Source organism: Pteronotus mesoamericanus, unplaced genomic scaffold (genome assembly GCF_021234165.1).
Source record: "Pteronotus mesoamericanus isolate MK-2021 breed Mesoamerican mustached bat unplaced genomic scaffold, CSHL_Meso_final contig_20, whole genome shotgun sequence".
NCBI lineage: Eukaryota > Metazoa > Chordata > Mammalia > Chiroptera > Mormoopidae > Pteronotus > Pteronotus mesoamericanus.
Window position 1 is genome coordinate 42,249,975 of NW_026555085.1, and position 17,232 is coordinate 42,267,206.

The 17,232-nt window shown below is 34.4% G+C and overlaps 1 protein-coding gene across 3 annotated transcripts in view; it reads right to left on the reverse strand.

Moving 5' to 3' along the window:
• IBTK (inhibitor of Bruton tyrosine kinase) overlaps nt 1-17,232 on the reverse strand; it is a 122,083-nt gene that overhangs the window by 69,081 nt on the left and 35,770 nt on the right. For all 3 annotated transcript variants that reach the window (XM_054569658.1, XM_054569657.1, XM_054569656.1), the window contains exons 17-22: nt 16,956-17,057; nt 13,412-13,529; nt 10,638-10,698; nt 9,978-10,102; nt 5,705-5,817; nt 1,870-2,018 (exon numbers count right to left, since the gene is read on the reverse strand). In XM_054569658.1, coding sequence (XP_054425633.1) covers nt 1,870-2,018; nt 5,705-5,817; nt 9,978-10,102; nt 10,638-10,698; nt 13,412-13,529; nt 16,956-17,057 — 668 coding nt within the window. The remainder of the gene's footprint in view (nt 1-1,869; nt 2,019-5,704; nt 5,818-9,977; nt 10,103-10,637; nt 10,699-13,411; nt 13,530-16,955; nt 17,058-17,232) is intronic.

Genomic DNA, 17,232 nt, shown 5'->3' on the forward strand with positions numbered 1-17,232 from the left:
CCAGGTTTCCAGCACTGGGAAGATAAACCCCCATTACCTCTTACTGTAAAAACCAGAAGGGGTTCGGGAGGTGGCAGAAACTGCTGGATTTTTGCCACTTAAAGGGCCCACACAGGCTTGGAACACATGTCAACCGCACGGCAGGAGCTGGAGGAGCACCGATTACAAATGGTAGGTGGGTGAGGTGACTGGAATTAGGGCAAGTGCCAGGCAGGCCTCCAGAGACCAGGTATCGATCGACACTGTCCCCTCTCTGAGTCCTGGCCCCCCACACACAGAGCCACAAAGCAGTCAAGTGGTTATCCAGCCCTGGCAATTATCTAAGGCTCAGCCCCACACAATTTACAAGCATCTTTTCTACACGGGCCATGCCACTAAGCCAGGGAGTCAAAGCAGCTCTACCTAACACAGGATGAAACACTGGAAGGCCACCAAATGGAGGAGGCAAAGAAATAAGGCCCAAATAAAAGAACAGAACAAAACAGATGAACTAAATGAAACAGATAGCCAACCTATCAGATGCAGAGTTCAAAACACTGCTGATCATCATGATCAGGGATCTCACTGAATATGGCCATAAAATAAAGGAAGAAATGAGGGAAACACTAAGTAAAATAAAAATATGCAGGGAACCAACAGTGAAGAAAAGGAAACTAGGACTCAAATAAATGATTTGGAACAAAAGAAGTAAACATTCAACCAGAACAGAAAGAAACACGAATTCAAAAAAAATGAAGAGAGGCTTAGGAACCTCTGCAACAACTTTAAACATACCAACATCCAAATCATAGGGATGCCAAAAGTAGAAGAGGAAGAGCCAGAAATTGAAAATTTATTTGAAAAAAATAATGAAAGAAAACTTCCCAAAATTGGTGAAGGAAATAAACATACAAGACCAGGAAGCACAGAGAGTCCCACACAAGTTGGACTCAAAGAGAACCACACCAAGACACATCATAATTAAAAGGCCAAAGGTTAAAGACAAAGGGAATCTTGCAAGCAGCAAAAGAAAAGCAGCGAGTTACCTACAGAGGAGTTTCCATAAGACTCTCAGCTCATTTCTCAAAAGAAACCTTGCAGGCTAAAAGGGACTGGCAAGAAGTATTCAAAGTCATGAAAATCAAGGACTTACAGTCAAGCTTATTCTATCCAGCAAAGCTAACATTTAGGATGGAAGGGCAGATAAAGTGCTTCCCCAGACAAGGCAAAGCTAAAGGAGTTCATCATCACCAAGACATTATTACAGAGAATGTTAAAGGTACTTATTTAAGAAAAAGAATATCAAAACTATGAACATTAAAATGACAACAAACTCAAAACTATCAACAAAAATCTGAAAAACAAAAACAAACTAAGCAAAGAACCATAATAGGAGCAGAATCCTAAGTATGGAGATCACATGGAGGGTTACCAGCTGGAAGAGAGAAGGGGGAGAATGGGACAAATGGTGCAGAGATTAAGAAGCATAATTGGTAGGAACAAAATAGACAAGGGAATGTTAAGAAGAATATAAGAAAAGGAGAAGCAAAGAACTTACATGCACAACCCATGGACATGAACTAAGGTCGGGGGAAAGGACTGCTAGAGGGAAGGGGGTACTGGGCAGAAGGGGGCAAAGGGGAAAAAAATTGGGACAATTATAACAGCATAATCAATAAAATATACTAAAAAGTAAAAATCTTTGAAACTAGAAACATACAAATTTTAAAAAAACTAACTACATACATTATGTCATTAATTATATTTTATTATAAACCAGCCAGGACAGTATTTTAAAGTAAAAATAACACAACATGCAAGATAAACTGTCTATAAATCCAAATTTTGAAGTTAAGAATATAGTACATTAATAGACAAGTAAAAACAAACCTCCAATTTATCTGAATGAAATCCTGTTGTGAAATCAGGAGATGGTAAATCTCTAGGACTACCCACTCCTGCATAGCTTCCTTCAGAGTCTGACGTCAATAGTTCTAGAAGAGATTCCACAGAATTGGTCTTACCAGACTTTAATAATCCTGAAAGGCAAATTTAAAAAATATAGTTAAACATATATACATTAAATATACAGGTATTATATTCAATAAACCAAATAAAGACAAAGGCTTCCATTTATCCATATTTAACATTTAAATTATAATCACTATACCAAAATCTTAGTAATTCAAGCTAAATGAAGAAATCAGTTAAAATGAAAACTGAAAAGGAGATTTACAGTCTAGATTTAAAACAAGTTTCAATTATATACAAATTATGCAATGATCCCAAGAAGACAGCTTTTTGGGATCTGCTTTAAAAAGAAATTCAGAAATTTCTTTCCAACTAAAAACACAGAAGGAAGACAAAATAAACTCCATGCCCCTGCCCTTTCTCTTTCACATCTGCCTCTCTGTACAGAGGTCTCTGTAACTACACTGGTCCCATTCGGTGTGGGAGGAGCACTGGAGACTTTCTACCGCTCATCTAACCAGCAGATGGGGCCCATTAGCAGAGACTTTGCTGAAGCCAATTGTGGTTAGTATTCGTTTCCTTCCGAAAAAAATAAAATAAAATAAAATAAATTGTGGACTAAGAACTATTTTTATTAGCTTATTACCTGAAGCAAAAGAGTTGCTATGAAAAGAAAACATCATTTCTTCTCTTAAGAAGGCTAAATACTTATCTCCCTGCCACACTGGGTATCCAGATTCATTAGCAGATCAGAGTCATTTCAAATAAAAACAAAATAAAAATTAAACTTCTGCTTCAGTTCATGTGTTTATTGTCACATATTGCAAATTTAGTACAATCTAAATGAAGTAACAAAATAAACACATTATATGGACTGTAACTAAAAATTGTACAACTGATTTAAAAACAAATAAGAGATACCATCTTTTATATATTCAAATAAGTGTTATTCTTTTTGAAGGAAATCACCTTGACAAGATATATACCTCTTTTGTGGTAATCATTGTTAAAATGGAGTTTAGAGATAACATTCAAACTTTTTTCCACCACAATATTTTAAATATTTTTAAGAGACGCAAATTTTTATCTAAGAAAACATATTTAACACTGAAATGCTCCCAAAAGTCAATCAGAAATAAATCTAATAAAGAGGATGATTAAAGTGGTCAACAATTATTTTGGGTAAAAAAATAACTTTTCACAGAATGTCTTTTATCTAACTTTAAAGATAAATTCAAATAAAATGTTAAGCCTTTACACAACTGTCTTGATGAAATTTACCTCATACTCCAATTTTCTTCCAGAATACATCTTTCTTGCCCCCAGTTAAATGTGACCTTTCAATAATTATCTGCTTTGGCCACATAAGGAGTGGCATAGCAGGAATAATGTAAGACTGGGATCAGAAAATAAAGCTATTTCTGTTTGCCACTGCCTCAAATCAAGTAAGTGTTCTGAGCCCATTTTGTTAAGTTTAAAAAAGGGGATATAAATTAGTTCATTACTAATATCTCTTCCAGCTCTGAAATGCTAAGACTAACATATGTGCTAACAATAACATGATTTAAAACAAACCAAATATCTACTTATGTTCCATAAGCTTGTTAAGGTGACTAGAAAATCAATAGTCTCTCAACAGTCTGTCTATACATTCTTTCATCCTTCCTTCAATCTACCTATGCCTCTTTCTAAGGACTAGAGGTAATTCATACAACACACAGAGGACAACATCACAAACCTAAAAATTTTTCAAGTCCTAAAACAGGAATCATGAGATGTGGTAATTGGGAAACCATTCTTCAGTGCTTATCTTTTTTATATCTTTTGTTACCTAAAATAAGTGTTCTTATATTATTTATTCCTTTGAGCTTTGTCAAGCATGTCAAGTACCTCATTTGTGGTATTTTATTAAACATAAAAGATAGTATTTCTTTGTCCTGAATTACAGCTAATTTTTCCCCACAGGAGCAAAAAAAAATATGCAGTTGTATTTTTCAAAGTAGCTTGTATAAGGTTGATTGACTATGAAAATATGCTCATAGAAATTCTATCAGGTCATATCTTACTGCTATAGACACTACTGTTTCTGAAAGCCATACTGTACTCTCATTTTATAGTCAGTTCATATTTTTATCTAAAGAAATCATTAAGATTTAGATAGTTTAATCTGAATCTAATCAGGTGAGCCTAGAAAACAAAACAAAATGTTATGAGGGGTGCTAATCTTAGTTAAAAGATATTGAAGTGAAAAAAGCGAAGGGATTAAGAAATACAAATTGGCAGTTACAGAACAGTCATGCGGATGTAAAGTACAGCACAGGGAACAGAGCAGCCAAAGAACATATGTCCATGAGCCATGGACATGGACAATGGTGTGGGGATTGCCTGAGGGAGTGCGGGTGGGGCTGGATGGAGGGGGAAAGGGGAAAAATTGGGACAACTGTACTAGCATAAACAATATAATTTAAAAAAGATGGTAAAGAGATATTAATACAAAAATGCAAAATCAACCTTGATACTATATTTTTTTAAATGCTAAAACAAAAAAGGCTATAAAAACATTTTTAGATAATTAGGGAAATCTGGATATAAACTGTATTACTAGATAATATTAATGAATTGATGTAATTGCCTTAGATGTGATAGTGGTATTGTCATTATATAGAATATCCTTATTCTTAGGACGTTCATATAAAAGTTTTGGGGGAAATGTCACATCTACAATTTATTTCCAAGTGAGTCAGTTTTTTTAAAAAGTGTGTGTGTAGAATACTTGGAGGATGAGATAAGAGATGGTGCACAGAAAGGCTGCAAGAAAAAGCAAATGTGGTAAGAGGTTAACAAATGTGGATGAAGGTTTTAAGGTGTTCATGGTATTTTTCTTCCATCTTTTCAGTAAGTTAAATATTTTCAAAATAAAAAAACAAGGAAAAAAATTTTAGAAAAACTGCATCACCTTTACTTTCAAACAGGCTAACATAATTAATGCCCAGATATAAAATGTTATTTTCCACCATGGAGTTATATACCTTCTTAGGCACATGAATAGTATTTCACTTGACATCTACCTCAGAGCACTGATACATACGAACTGAAATCTACATGATAACATTATTTTGGTCATATTCTGCCTATCTCCACTAACCTTGCATGCCACTGTATAGGGCAGTCTTTCTAAAAACATAAATCTTACTCAATCACATACTGCCTTAAAATTCCATCCATAGCTAACAAGAGCCTTCAGAATAAAATTCAAATACCTTAGTTTGGCATGCAATACTCTCCAAAACATGGCCTTCTCTGACCTATCTATCCGCACGCACCCTTACAGGGCTGGGCCATGCTGAACTACATGCAAAAGAAATGTGCAGTTCTTTCTATTGCCTCTAGGCTTGGGAACATATTATCCCCTTCTCCTAGTAGGTCTATCTGCCTCTTTTTTTTTTTTTTTTTTTTTTTTTAACTAACTTCTCTTCATTCTTCAAGATTGAGCTCAAGTATCACTTTCCTCTAAGAGAGCCTTTCTATTGAGCTTCTCAGACTAGTTTGCAGTTCCGCAGCAAATTTCAGAGTACTTAAGTACTAATCATTTTCCATAGCCCCCAAGACAATTTTCTATTTCAGTAGCCCCAGCAGATAGCATATAATATATATATATAAATATAGCATTTGGTACATGTTAAATGAATTAGATAATGAATAGAGACACGAAAGATTAGATTTAGAAATATATCCTAAAACATCTTCCACTTACCTGTAGATGGTAGGCTCTGAATAATATCTGAAAGGTTATAACCTCCAGAACTATCTGAACGCTTACGTGGCTTCTTTTTTGCTTTTGTTTTTGCCTTCTTGAACATACTTTCCCTAGGAAAAAGCAAGTATAAAAGTCATTTTCTAAAAGTAAGATGAAACAATTGTGCATGTTGGGAAAAAACACAGATACGCATGCTGTAGTCACATTTATCTATGTGGTCTGAAGCAAATTACTCAAATTCACAGTGTGACACAATTACTTGTCCTGACCCTAGCATATCTGTGAAAGTTAGAAAAAGATGGTTACAAGAAAATTCTTTCAAAAGTAAAATACTGCACAAGTTCACACAAAAGCTATTATAAACTATAATCTTGAATGTGAAATATCTGCTGATAACTTTTAAAGCATTTCAGGGAATGCTTAATTCCCTAAATTAAGTATTATCAGTCAGGAAAAGGAAAATAAAATTATCTGTGAGAACTACAACTACCCCCTTTTTTACTAAGTATTACTTACCTCATTATATAATGCATCAACAGTTACACAGGTCAGCTGTGAATACTATTATTTTGTAAAGGATAACATTTGTCAATGCTGATAATTTTATTATAATTTTAAATATAATATCATACATCTATGTCAGATATCTATAAACTGCCAAGTATCCCAAATGCTACCAAACTCTTGAAAAGGGATTTAAAAAAAAATTTATCTGAAACTCCTGAGTAGTTTCTCAATGAGCTACACAGTAGATTACTACACACACACACACATTGCATATATGTAGTAAATGACTTGAACCACCAAAGATTTTAACATGTCATTTACCAAGTAGAGGCAATTCTACTAAGTTGATAAATGAGTGTAAAACATGAAATGGTATCTAATCAGAGGTTGTCAAATGGTTGGCCCCACTACTAGGATACACCTAGAACCTGGGATACTTTGTTGGAGGACTCCCAAATGTTAGTCACTGTAGGCCACATCTCTTGAACCAGTCAAGTTTTCTATGGGAAAAAGTCTAGAGAAGTGGCTGATGTTCTCTCCTCTGGCTCATCTTCTCCAGAGGACAAATCTCTACTCTTCATACCAAGGTGGGGGAGGGGCAATCACTTGGTTGAATGGGGTTCAGAAAGAAATCAATGCTCTCTTCCAAATCCAACCACTCACTCTGGTCTTCATAAACCTAATTCCTCTAATTCTTAACACTTTCCAAAATTTTCTTTTAGTTTTTTCTTGTTCTAAGTCATTAATACTAGGAAATCTCTTTCCAACTTCCAAAACCGTCAACACCTCCTGACTGCTGTTTTCCCCTTTCCTGTTCTTTGGACCTCAGTGCATTAAGCCTTTCTTTTTTTTTTTTTTTTTAATTTCTTTAACCACAGCAGGGTTTGGGAAGGTAGTTAAGATAAATGCGGACTTCTGATCAAGATGGTGGCATACAAAGACATGGTTCAACAAACCAAAATTACAAATAAAATACAGAACAACACAACCAATCAAAATTACAAATAAAATATAGAAAAATTACTCAGAACCACCAAAGATCGAGTTGAATGGAAGTCTGACAATCACAGAATTAAAGAAACCATATCCATCCAGACTGGTAGGAAGGGCACAGAAGCACAACAGGCTGGTCCCACACCCATGTGTGATGGATAAAAATTTGGGAGAGATTTCTTGGGAGTGAGGAATCCAAGCCCAACATCATACCCCTGAGCCCAGGGTACCACTGCCAAGGAAGGTTAAGTCCCCATAACTTCTGGCTGCAAAGAGCAGCAGGGATTGAGTCAGTGGGAAATACTGTTGGAACCCAAAGCAGTTCCTCTTAAAGAATCCACATACAGACTCACCTACTAGACTCACTTCCCTTGAGCTCCAGCACAAGGGTAGCAGCTTAAAAGGCATTAGTGGCATACAGAGAGGAACTTAAGTGTCTGGCAGCAAGGCAAGCAGAGAACATTGTCCCTTCTCTAATCTCTCTCCTCACAGAGCCACTGAGCCTGCAAGCTGGTGTGATACCTGAGACTCCATCAATCAACTTAACACTGTTTGAGCAGCTTTGGAGATCCCCAGAGACTCCTCTGTACCCAATTTATAGGCACACCCAAGCTGTTTTTCCATATGGAAGGGCTGGTCTTGGTTCATGCTGCACAACTTCCTAAATCCTTTCAAACAAGTAAGAGCTGGCCTCATAAGCCCTGGGCCCAGCACTAGCAGCAGCCAGCCTAGATTCATAGCTTAGCTTTTCCAGGAAATCTCCAAGCCCAGCACAAGTAGCAGCCACCTCAGATTACTTTATAGCTTGGGCAGGGGGATCCTGGGCAAAACATGCGATGGGAGGGCTGACCTTGGCCTGTACCACCGGGAAACCCTGGGGCCAGCACACCCAGTTGACAGCTACAGACCACGTCAGGGCACCACCACCCTGCCCCTGCACAGCTGATTCTCAACAGAGGGCAGAGGTTAGTGGTCACTGGTCAGTACCAGTCCTTGCAGCTGACGGGCCTGGGTCAATCCCTCCTATTGACCTTCCAACAGCAAACAAAGCTCAACTACACTAGCTCAGCTCATATGAAGGGTGCACCTCGAATACCCAGCTTGGGTGATAGGGGAGGTTGTGCCACTGGATCCTACAAGACATCTACTACATTATGCCACAATACCAAGACATGGAGTCAAAGCAGCTCTACCTAATACATAGAAATAAACACAAGGAGGCTGCCAAAACAATGAGACAAAGAAACATGGTCCAAATGCAAGAACAGATCAAAACTCTAGAAAAAGAACTAAATGAAATAGAGATAAGCAATCTATCAGATACAGAGTTCAAAACATTAGGTATAAGGAATCTCAAGGAACTTAGTGAGGACCTCAACAGCATTAAAAAAAAAAAAAAATCCAGTCAGAAATGAAGGCTACACTAATTGAAATAAAGAACAATTTACAGGAAAACAACAGTAGAGTAGATGAAGTCAAAAATCAAATCAAGGACTTGGAACATAAGCAAAAAGAAAAAACAAACTAGAAGAATAAGAAGAAGAAAAGAATCCCCCCAAAATGAGGATAGCATAAGGAGCCTCTGAGACAACTTTGAGTGGTCCAACATTCACATCAGAGGGGTGCCAAAAGGAGAAGAGAAAGATCAAGATATTGGAAATCTATTTGAAACAATAATGAAAGAAAACTTTCCTAATTTAGTGAAAGAAATAGATACGCAAGTCCAGGAAGCACAGAAAGTCCAAAACAAGATGCATACAAAAAGGCCCACTCTGAGACATGCCATAATTAAAATGCCAAAGGTTAAAAATTAAAGAGAGAATCTTAAATGCAGCAAGAGAAAAGCAGTTAGTTACCTACAGGGGAGTTTCCATAAGACTGTTACCTAATTTCTCAAAAGAAACTCTGCAGGCTAGAGGGGATTAACAAGAAATATTCAAAGCGATGAAAGGCAGGGACCTACAGGCAAGATTGCTCTACCCAACAAAGCTATCATTTAGAATTGAAGGGCACAAAAAGAGCGTCCCAGACAAGAAAACACTAAAGGAGTTCATCCACCAACCATTATTATATGAACGTTAAGGGGACTTATTTAAGAAGAAAATCAAAACTATGAACAATAAAATGCCAAAAAATATGAATCCATCAACAACTGAATCTAAAACACAAACTAAACAAACAAAAAGAACAGAGACAGACTCATGGATACAGAGAGCGTTTTGATGGTTGCCAGATGGGAGGGGGGTGTGGGATAATGGGTGAGGATGTAAGGAGATTAAGAAGTACAAGTAGGTAGTTACAGAATAGCCATGGGGATGTAAAGTACAATATAGGAAATGGAGTAGCCAAAGAAGTTATACACATGACCCAGGGACATGAACTTTGGCGAGAGGATTGCCTGAGGAAGTAGGGGCTGTTGGGTGGAAGGGAGCAAAGGGGGGAAAAAAATCAGGAAAACTTTAATAGCATAATCAATAAAATATAATTTAAGTAAATTACAAAAATGTAAAGATAAATTCACTAATTCAACCCAACAAGTTTAACCTCAAGGCTACATTCCTTTCATATTTATACATAATTTTATCTGCAAATATAAATTATTCATTTACTTTGTACTATACCAAGTCTAAAAATTAGCAGGAACACATACATTTTATGTCAGGTTTCTCAGTTCTTTTCCTTCAATATCAATATAAAAGTGTTCAAGATCTGGGATCGGCAGTGGGATGGGGAAGAAGAGAGGAAGAAGAAAATAGGAAACAGAGCTTACGAAGAATTTTGTTCATTATTTATTTCTTCTTTCAAAAAAATATCTCCATCTTCTAATAGTTCCAAATAGCTAATATCTGGTCCATCTTGATATGGTGTAATGACTCTTCTAGCCATTGCTGGAATCTACAGAAAACAAGTTGCCACCTTTTAAATAACAAAATTTACAAAGATTTTTTAAATTAGTATAATATCCCATTTGTTTTAATATGTGGTGACATTAACTAGGAAAAAATCTAGAATGCCTAATTACTTCCTAAATTTAAATCAAGGGGGGTTGATTAAAATTTATTCCATTAATTCATAAAAAACAAAAAACCTTGATGAAAAACCTTCCTATTATTAAAAATACAAATTAATCTATTTGTTAGGGATCATGTGAATCCATGCTTTTGCACTGTCCTGACCTCTGGTAAATAATAAATAATAAATAATAAGACTCTGAAGCTTTCATTTATAAAGGAATTATAAGATACTAATCTTATTTAATATCTTCAATTTTGATTGTCATACTTATCTATGGGATCTGAAAAGAAATACTAAGTCCTATTTCCTAAAAGATCCTAATGTATTAGAATTCATTAGGAAATTATTGCATTAAGAAGTCTGACCTAATATACTGTTTTATTTGGTATTGTCATTGAAAAAACATAAACCTTACCATTTTTCGGTAAAATACAGAAAGATCCTTCAAAACACCAACACTTAAAACATCAAGAGACCTAACAAGTTAAACACAAAATTTTATCTTAATACTTAAGTTACTTAATGCCTGTCAAGATTTTCAAATATGTAGAGGTATTTTATATCGCTGAATAAGTAACAGTTACATTTAAAGCATTAATATCTAGCTGCTACAAATTCTTTTAGAAAGTATGCACAGTTATGTATTTCAAGTAAACAGCATGAACATGCTAGACAATTAAATACTTAACGTAAAACTCAAGCAACTCCTAAAAGTGACGGAAAAATCTTTTCTATCTTAATGAAATAGCAAGTATATATTCATTTTTCAAATTTCACTTTTTCACAAATTGTAATATTTAACTATAGAAGTGTTTACATTGATAGAACAACAGCCTAACTATAAGGATACCTAAATTTTGTCTAGAATTATCACTGCTACCAATTACCTGCATGACCTTGAGCAACTCACTTTACCTTTCTTGACTTGAGTAATTCATGTGTAAAATAATACTTGGAATACATCAATAGAATTCAAAGTAGATTTTAAGGAACTCTCCAGTTCCAAAGTTTTACTTTAAGGCATCAGTGAAAATTTAAATCAAAGTTTACATTCTAAAATATATTTTAAACTATTTTTACAACTAATCTAAAACAACCTGCATATTCAAATGTGTACCATACCAGTTTTAACATTTTGAAGTTAACTTGTGATGCTATGTCAATAGTGATGTGCCCTCCTTTTTCTGTGCATATTTACCTGCACTTTTTCTAGCAAACACATTATTTGATTAGGAATGGTGAAATTTGTACAAATCTTTGTTTTAATGCATGTCTACTCGTGCAAAATTACATCAGTACAGACATAATCACACCCACGTGCCATCCTTAATAGTAACAGTTCAGCTGACGCACTTTATATAACATAATAATTAAACAATAGTAGTATGACATCATTTTTTAATATCATACTTTCAATAGATTTGGTGCTTATTTTACATTTTGGTTGATTCCTGTCAAGCTGAATGAGCTTTATCTGGTTAAAAAACATTACTATGATTAAAATTACTAATGTAATGTCAGTAAAGAAATTAACTTCATTCTGAAACTCTAGCCAGGCTCTCATACTAAAATACCAGAGGTATTTTCAAATGACATTGTCTAACATCACATAACATTAATTTGAACTTGAAAAGCATTGTTTACAAAATAACAAAGCATTCAACTGCCAAAATACTGTATCATCTAAGTTGAACCGTGAGAGGCAATTATTAAAAATCTGTTAGTAAAATGCTTTTATTTCAATCAGTTTTAGAATTAGTTCCATTAAAGATTATCCTGACTTTGAAAGGTGAGTTATTAAAAACTGTTTTTATAATAAATTATATAAGTCAAGATTTTCTTGACTCTTTTACACATATAAAAATTTCCTGGTGTTTTTTCATCTTTAATATGAAGATATAAAGAGAATCCACACTTCTTAAGTTTTCACGAAAAATTTTAGAATGCTGCCCAGTATATCATTAATACTTTTATTAGTATTACCATTAATAATTATTGTGGCAGTATTAATCATTATTATTATGAGTAACACAAAATGCAGAAATAAATTGGATACTAAAACTTTAAAAGTGTGAACTGACACCAAGATCTCTAATTTCAAATTTGTGTTCACTAAAACAATTTGCTCACCATTGAATTTATATTGAATAAATGCAATAAAATTTTGACTTTACTTAAGAATATGTAAATATGCTTCATTAAAAATTCTACTGCTAAAACAACCGAAAACAATAGAATGAAATTTCCAAGATCCCTTTAATTCTCAAATGTCTATGACTCTTAAATCATTAACATATATCAATTTCCATCCAGGTTAATCATCAAATCCTCATAATATGAAATATTAACTTACAAAACAGGGTATATATATTTAGCTGGTTTTTTACGTAAAATGTGTCATTTTTCATAAGGAACATTTCATCATTAGTCAATGATTTCTACATAAAGCCTTCGACACACCTATCAGTTTGCTACAGACTAGAGGAAATGAACTTTTTGCACTATTCCCTGAAGCCTAAATTTGACAGGAAATGTCTTGAAAAGATTAAATATCGCGGGCTGGTGTGGCTCAGTGGATTGAGAGCTGGCCAGCAAACTAAAGAGTTGCCGGTTCGATTCCCATTCTAAGGCACATGCCTGGGTTGCGGGCCAGGTCCCCAGTAGGGGGCACACAAGAGGCAACCACACACTGATGCTTCTCTCCTTTCTCCCTCCCTTCCCCTCTCTCTAAAAATAAATAAAATCTTTTAAAAAATAGATTAAATACAATAGATAAAATAAAAGTCAACCATAAACAAATTTTATGCATGCTTACATGTAAATTAAGTACTAGTTTACAGAATTTCCAAATGTCAAGGTCACAATTATATAGTTACAAGTCAACCTAAATAAGCAAAGAGATATGCATACATATAAAACATATACTTGTGATATTGTCCCACAACTTTCCAACCAGAATATAAACTGCACCGAGGGCAAGAATTTTGCTCATTTTGTTCATTTTTGTATCTTACTAACGGCTAGAATATAGCAGGCACTCAAAAATTCATGGAATGATTAAATCATCTTACATTTCATTTTTTCTACAAAGCTAGAATTTATCATTTTTCATTTTTAAATCACTAATATAACTGCTATTTCTAAATAATTGCTTTTGCAATGTTCAAATAATGTATGCACCCAACCTACCTTGCTTCAAGTAAAGCTACCATATTCAGTCCTATAAACTGTAAACAAGACAGTTTCAATTGCTCAGCATTATACATTGCCGCAAATTCTAGTAGCATAGCAGCATTCTTAAGGGTAACTACAAAGGAAGAAAATATATGTAAAATTAGATGAAAGGCATGATACTACAGAAAATGAAATATACTTATTTCTAAAGTTGTCAGCTTTGAACATTTAGAACAAGGAAAATTGAAAGTAGTTTCTTGCCAAAAATAACTTATACAAGGACAAATATAGAACTCATTTTTTATTGTAATATGCCAAACTAATTTTAAATGATTGGTTATGAGAAAAAAATAAGCATATATAAATTTTAAGCAGAGAAAATACAGGTGCACTAGAGTGTCATCTAAAAGCAAATACATAAGAATCAACAATCTTCCACTTAATATTTTTAGAGTATTTTTAACTTTTATTGGTGAAAGTTAACTTTCATTAACTTCAGCTTTCCTTTTCATTTGTGTAGCACAGAATAGCCATTCCCGCCATAAAACTAAAGCTATTCTTAAGACTAAGAGAAACTTATAAAATCATCCTATAAAATATATTTATGTTGAGTAATCTATCAACTTATGTGGGTATATTTACATATATAAACATATCCATACACTATATAAGTACATCTTTATCTTACCATATTATTCATGCCAGTGCAGAATCTGGTACACTGTTAAAAGATTCTGGATTTTATTACAATGCTAGTAACTTTTATATGAAGTATGTTTTGCTAGATAACTGTCCCAAAATATCCTACCTACTAGCATGTAATTTAGGCTTCCTGAATCTCTCCATTCTTTTTCTTTGCTCTGAATTCCAGTCAACAGAGGAACACAGCTGTGTTCTATGCAAGGTTTCCTCCCTTCCTCCATTTCTTTTTTCTTTCTCCCTCATAACTCTGTCAAAAGTTGTAACTGCAACCAATAATCTTCTCTGTCTCACTACGGACAAACCTCAAATTTCTACTAATGACTGGTGAACCCAAAGTCTCCCATTTCAAAGAAATTAAAATGGATCATATAAATTTCTGGAATTGTTCAACTGGGAACAAGGTTGCACAATAACTAAAGACCAAACCATTATTTTGCTATGTTCTAGGAAGATCAAGGAATTCATTAAAAAAGACAACTCTGTATCAGGGTCCAAGAAAAAAATATCCAAGGGATGCCAGGAAAATGAATTGAACAACTAAAAATGTCACCTATACGGAAGCTTTATAACTATTGCATGTAATATCCTTTATTTTATAGATATGTATTTCCCTGTTCTTGCTTAAAAGGTCAAAGCTTTTACTCTTTTTGAAAACTCAGGAGAAGATACTCCGCAGAGCTAAAAAAAAAAAAAAAATTGCATAAATAAGACACTAGAGCTAAGACAAAGTATTGGATTGGCGAAAAAGTCTGTTACATTTTTTCCATAAAATAAAAGACATATTTTTCATTTTCACCAATAACTTTATTGATTTGGACATTTGGAGTATGTTGGCTATCTCCCACTATTGGCTTCTAGTGGGTAGAAGCCGGGGGTGCTGCTAAACATCTTCTAATGCGTAACACAGCCCTACAGCAAAGAATGATGACGAAAATGTCAACAGTACCAAGAAACTTTGCAAATCACTTTTGACATGTATGGTCACAGCACCTTCTCCATACACTGCACAAATATGTTTTTGCGTTTCAATCGTGCTTTTACCTTTCTTGAAATAATAAAGCATAATACACCAAAAATGTTTCTCTTCTATCTTCACTGTTAAAATGGCTGCACAAAAAATCACCAATTTTGATTTTTTTTAAACGCACATTGACATGACAGCTGTCACAATACAACATAACAAAATTATTTTGAAAGAAGGTAAAGACTTCATTTCAGTACTTAAAGCACTATTAGAGACACTGTACGGAAAAAAACATAGCGGACTTTTTGGCCAACCCAACATTATCAAGTACAAATTAGAAAAATTTGATAGGAAATTGCTTCACACTTCCTCAGTTGCCAGTGTGGCAATGAATGAGAACAAATATAAAGTCAGAAAGTCATGAAACTTTTATATCAGGCTAAAGAAATTTAACCTTTATCCTAGAATAAGCAATTAAAATTATCTGAACAGGGAAAGACATAAATACTTCCTACAGGAAGATTAAAGAGAAGTTAGAATAGAGAGAGAACTTAAAAGACTACTGTGACATTACACAGATGACACAGATCACACTGAATTCAACCAGCTTGGTCACAGAATAAAAAGGTGGGAGAAATGTGATCAATGTAGTTAAAATGAATTAGTTTTCATAACTGAAACAACCTGGGTATAAGAAACAAAAATAACAAAATAAAAAGAAAAAACACATGCAAGGTTGAGTTTTCAGGAGAAAAGCCATGCAATTAACTGAAATAATTAACAGAGAAAGAAATAAAAGTTTAAGAGAAAAGAGATATACTTTTGATCAATTATATTAATGAGACGGTTACATAAACATTCCAGCAAATAGTAGGAAATGGGTAGCTAAACAAGTGAGGTCTGCCCAGAAGGTATCCAGCCATATATTATTAAAAAAAGAGGCTTTTATTGAAGATACAAGATACAAGAAACACTGTCTATAGGACAATGATGCCTCAGTCCCCTTCAAAGTAGGCAGCTTGGGTCCTCACACAGTTCTCCCCATCGCCATCAGCTGCCCCATAGCATTTTCCTGAATCTCACTGATGGTCTGAAATCTGTTCCCTTTCAAAAGTGATTTTAGTTTTGGGAAAAGCCAGAAGTAGCAGGATGCCAAATTTGGGCTGCAGCGGCTGATCACCTGGGTGATTTGATGCTTCACCAAAAAACTGCACAAGATATGATGCATGAGTAGGTGCACTGTCATGAAACTGCCAATCGCTACTTGCCTGTAGCTGTGGCCTTCTGAATTATCTTAATAGTTTCTGCAGAGGAATATTCACACTTAATGCAAAGTTTGATGCAGATATTTTGCTCTACTCACTCAGTCATTTTGAATGCGACGTCCACATAGTACACATGCTCACTCTCTGCTGTCTACCACCCCCACTGACTAGTAGAGCAAAGTTGTCACTGTTCACACATGTGCTTTCCAGTCCACTGTCCTTGGCTGGCAGGTCACATTGAGGTTGCGCTAACTGTTCTCATTACATTAACAACGGCTTGACTTTTTCCTGACAGACCTCATTGACTTACATTCAAGACCAGAGCAAGGGTAAAAAATTTCTGCTTCCAAACTCAACCTTGAAATTCCAAAATAAATGTTACACCACCTTTATTATTGAAAGTTTTGTGATATTTTTCAAAAGTGACATATTTCAATTCTAAGATGTATATATTTTCACATATTAACATCTCTGAAATAAGGATGTGCTTATAAATGATGAATTAATTTAAATGTTTTGATATGTTCCCTGATACAAAAAAAGAAAAATTGGTGCATTTAAAAGTCAGAAATATAATAATCTTGGACCGACCTAAAAACATACTATATTCTAATTCAAAAATACTCACGTTTTTCAGTTAATGCTACTTCACAAATCTCTTTCAGTCGAATTATGAGAAGCTGATCAGCCACCACAAGAACACTACAAATAAAATCCACATTTTGAGATTCTAAAAAAAAAAAAGAAAGCAATAAAGAAAATAAGCATCGCTCCGTATTACTTTATAAACATTACACTTAAGAAAATACATTCAAAGTAATTAAGATAGTAAAAGAGAATTATAATGATTATTTTCTAAATGTCGTAATGACAAATGTGATAAATAGTAATAATATCAAAATATG